Below are 4,035 nucleotides of genomic sequence, written 5' to 3'. Positions count from 1 at the left end.
AGTCAAGGCTATGGTTTTTCCTGTGGTCATGTATGGATGTGAGAGTTGGACTGTGAAGAAGGCTGAGCGCCAAAGAATTGATGCTTTTGAATTGTGGTGTTGGAGAAGACTCTTGAGAGTCCCTTGGACTGCAAGGAGATCCAACCAGTCCATTCTGAAGGAGATCAGCCCTGGGATTTCTTTGGAGGGAATGATGCTGGAGCTGAAACTCCAGTACTTTGGCCACCTCATGCGAAGAGTTGACTCATTGGAAGACTCTGATGCTGGGAGGGATTGGGGACAAGAGGAAAAGGGGACGACAGAGGATGAGATGGCTGGATGGCATCACCAACTCGATGGACTTGAGTTTGAGCAAGCTCCGGGAGTTGGTGATGGACAGGGAGGCCTGGCATGCTGCGATTCATGGGGTCGCAGAGTCGGACATGACTGAGAGACTGATCTGAACTGAACTACTCCTTGTACTCTAAGTTCAGAGTATGCTTCACTTGTGTCCTGAATTCAGTTTCTCTTCTAGTACACAGCTTTTACATATTTGTAAGTCCTCGGAGAGCACGGGCTGAGACTCACCCAGGGGTGACTATGAAGCTGTAAATCACGAACAGAAGCCACAAAAATGACCACTGACTCGGGCTCTGGGCCAGAGTCTCCCCTGACCCAGTCTTGTCTCTACTGTTGCGAAGGAGTTTGGGATTTCTTGCTTAGACTCGCCATCAGAGTTGATGAGTCACACTCCATGGGTCATGCTTCCCCCGATTACCTACTTTATTCTCCGCCCTTGCTCCAGAGGCATTTTGGTCTTTCCAAAAAGAAAGGGGAAAGCTTCCCTTGAGGCATGCTTTCCTCTCCATGGGGAGATTCACGAGAACCTGGCAGAGCCCTGGGAGTGAGAATAGCTGCCCACGGTGACAACACTGGAGTGGAATGTGGAAATTCGAAAATGCTGGGTTCCTTGATCAAAATAGAGACCTCGTTACTGTATGGGTCACACCTCTTACATAATGCACAGGTATGTGCTAAGCTACCTTCGTCACCTGTTTTTGGAGAGCGTCCTATCCTCATTATAACATGGCCGTTGGGTGCTAAGTGCTGGTACTAACAAACTTTTACATTTTAATGGGATTCATGAAAAGAAGGGAAAGCTCCAGGGAGAGGGGAAGACGGAGGCTCAGTGCCAGAAGTGACCAGGGCGCACCTGGGTGGTTTCTCTGGCAGAACGCTCATCACGCTCTGGAAGCAAACACGAATGCAGCCTGTCGGCTTCTATTAGCATCCTCTCGTGCTCGATCTCCATACGGAGAGTGTGCAGTCCAGAGGAATCAGGGCTTCACAAGGGTGGGCGTCCCGTGAAGCAGCTCAGCCATGGAAATGACTCCTCTTTTTTCAACAGCAGTATTCAGCACGCACCACTATGGACAAGCAGCTTCTGGGGTGCCCCGTAGTTCTGAGGAAAGGCCGGTCGGCAGGCTGTGTGTCAGACTCACTTGAATTTTCCTCATGGTTCTCGGAAAAGCAAAATGCTGAACCCTAGGCTATTGATGTGCTGCATGACTAGGCAGAGGGGGGAAAAAAAGGAAAGAAAAGAAAGAAATCCATTTCCTCAGAAGACACATTTAATGAGGCAACTGGGGTCCAAGGTGATAAATTAGAAATTCAACTAAGGGTTTCAGGCTTAAAGGAAAAAAGCAGAAGCTTGATGAAAAATGCAAGGGGAGAGAAATGTTTTTTTGTAAAGCACTCGGCTTCACACTGATAAATCTACGCTTGTTGATCATTTCAGCTATGATTGCCAGTGTTTAATGTCATTCATCTGGGACTCGACTACATTTGTTCTGGGATACAGAAAATAACAGAGAAAACAAAAGACGCCAGCATGCTTACCTTGCCATCTTCTGTGTAGACGTTTTCATTATACCCCTTCACTATCGTTCGATCGATGAACAGGCTCCGCATGACGACGATCACTTTCAACACCTTTCCCAAGGTCACCTGGCAAAAGAAAGGGGGCAAACCTGAGTGCTCACCATGAACACACGAACCACACACGCTGGCAACCTGAACACTCCTCTGTGCACACGCGAACCACACATGCTGGCAACACAACGAGCAGAAAGCCACCTCTGTCTGCTTCCGAGAGATGCACCAGTGGATGCGTGGAGGACGGCAGGCATGGCGGTCACCCTTGTGCCAGCCTCCTAAGGCATTTAAGGTGGTGCAGGTCCCAGCTCATCTAACCCTGAATTTACTTATAATTTTGACTTATAAACTCTCAGGGTAAGTTCTAAATGTCTGTTTGCTGGATAAAGCAAATTTCCCTTTTATTTTTTTCTGTCTTAAGATTACTTTCTTGAAAGGTGACCCTACGACGGAGGCCTTGCAGGAGTTAGTGAGCACATTTGTTTCACACGATGGAATGACCCTTCGTACACTCACGGAATATGCAGGGAGTACAATACAGACACCACATACCCCCTGGTCGAACTGTCTATTTTTAACAGCTGGTGGAAAAGTGGGGCAGTTCTGAAGGTACACGAGAAGTAGTTGAGTCTTATCTCCAAAAAGGAACACGATCCTGTAAATGCATTTAAGCGTTTTTCCTCTCTTGAACCTAAGCACCAGGACTTCCCTGGTGGTCCAGTGGTTAAGACTGTGCTTCCACTGCAGCAGTACAGGTTCAGTCCCTGGCTGGGGAACTCAGATCTGGCAGGCCATGCGGTGCGGCCAAAGACAGACAGACATTACCAACACCAGCTGTAAAAAGTGCAGTTTCAAACACGCCTGGGGAAAGCGGCTCCCCAGGGGGCTCAGTAGTAAAGAATCTGCCTGCCAATGCCGGAGGCGCTGGTTTGATCCCTGGGTGGGAAAGCTCCCCTAGAGTAGGTGATGGGAACCCACTCCAGTATTCTTGCCAGGAGAATGCAATGGATAGAGGAGCCTGGCAGGCTACAGTCCACGGGGCTGCAAAAGAGATGGACACAACTGAGAGACTAGACAATCACAAAGGGGAAAAACAACCTGATGTGCTTGCTGAACAGACTCAGCCCACAAGACAGACAGCACCTTCCATTCTTTAAGGGGCTCACGTAACCCTTCCGATACTTTGTCAAGCCTCTTCATCTCCTAGATGAGACCCTACAGACAGACTGGGCACAGGACCCAAACCAAGGCCCACTGTCTAGGCTGTTCTGTGAAGCTCTGACATCACAGAATTGGCTACAGGGAACCCTCTGGGCTCAGACCAGAGTCTCCCTGCAAACAGCACTCCTAATGTTGCAACTCCAGTGTGCAGACTGTTTCTGGAGGTGCCACCTCCAGCCAGCCTTCCCTTATTCCCCATTTCCTACAGTTTTTACCCTCAGTTCAGTTCAGTTCAGTCGCTCAGTCATGTCTGACTCTTTGCGACCCCATGAAACGCAGCATGCCAAGCCTTCCTGCCCGTCACCAACTCCCAGAGTTCACCCAAACCCATATCCACTGAGTAAGTGATGCCATTCAGCCATCTCATCCTCTGTCATCCCCTTCTCCTCCTGCCCTCGATCCTTCCCAGCATCAGGGTCTTTTCATATGAGTCAGTTCTTCGCATCAGGTGGCCAAAGTACTGGTGTTTCAGCTTCAACATCAGTCCTTCCAATGAACACCCAGGACTGATTTCCTTTAGAATGGACTGGTTGGATTGCCTTGTAGTCCAAGGGACTCTCAAAAGTCTTCTCCAACACCACAGTTCAAAAGCATCAATTCTTCGGCACTCAGCTTTCTTTATACTCCAACTCTCACATCCATACACGACTACTGGAGAAACCATAGCCTTGACTAGATGGACCTTTGTCGGCAAAGTAATGTCTCTGCTTTTAAATATGCTGTCTAGGTTGGTCGTAACTTTTCTTCCAAGGAGCAAGTGTCTTTTAAATTCATGGCTGCAATCACCATCTGCAGTGATTTTGGAGCCCCCAAAAATAAAGTTTGTCACTGTTTCCATTGTTTCCCCATCTATTTGCCATGAAGTGATGGGACCAGATGATATGATCTTAGTTTTCTGAA

At 48.5% G+C, this 4,035-nt stretch overlaps 1 protein-coding gene across 1 annotated transcript in view; it reads right to left on the bottom strand.

The window, feature by feature from the left end:
- Nucleotides 1–4,035, bottom strand: part of MED27 (mediator complex subunit 27) — a 221,386-nt gene that overhangs the window by 31,967 nt on the left and 185,384 nt on the right. The window contains exon 5 of the mRNA XM_010856784.1: nucleotides 1,879–1,986. Within this exon, the coding sequence (XP_010855086.1) occupies nucleotides 1,879–1,986 (108 nt within the window). The remainder of the gene's footprint in view (nucleotides 1–1,878; nucleotides 1,987–4,035) is intronic.

Source organism: Bison bison, unplaced genomic scaffold, assembly GCF_000754665.1.
Source record: "Bison bison bison isolate TAMUID 2011002044 unplaced genomic scaffold, Bison_UMD1.0 scf7180017864375, whole genome shotgun sequence".
Taxonomy (NCBI): Eukaryota; Metazoa; Chordata; class Mammalia; order Artiodactyla; family Bovidae; genus Bison; species Bison bison.
The sequence above is the reverse complement of the archived record's forward strand: the minus strand, read 5'-3'. Positions and strand labels throughout refer to the sequence as shown.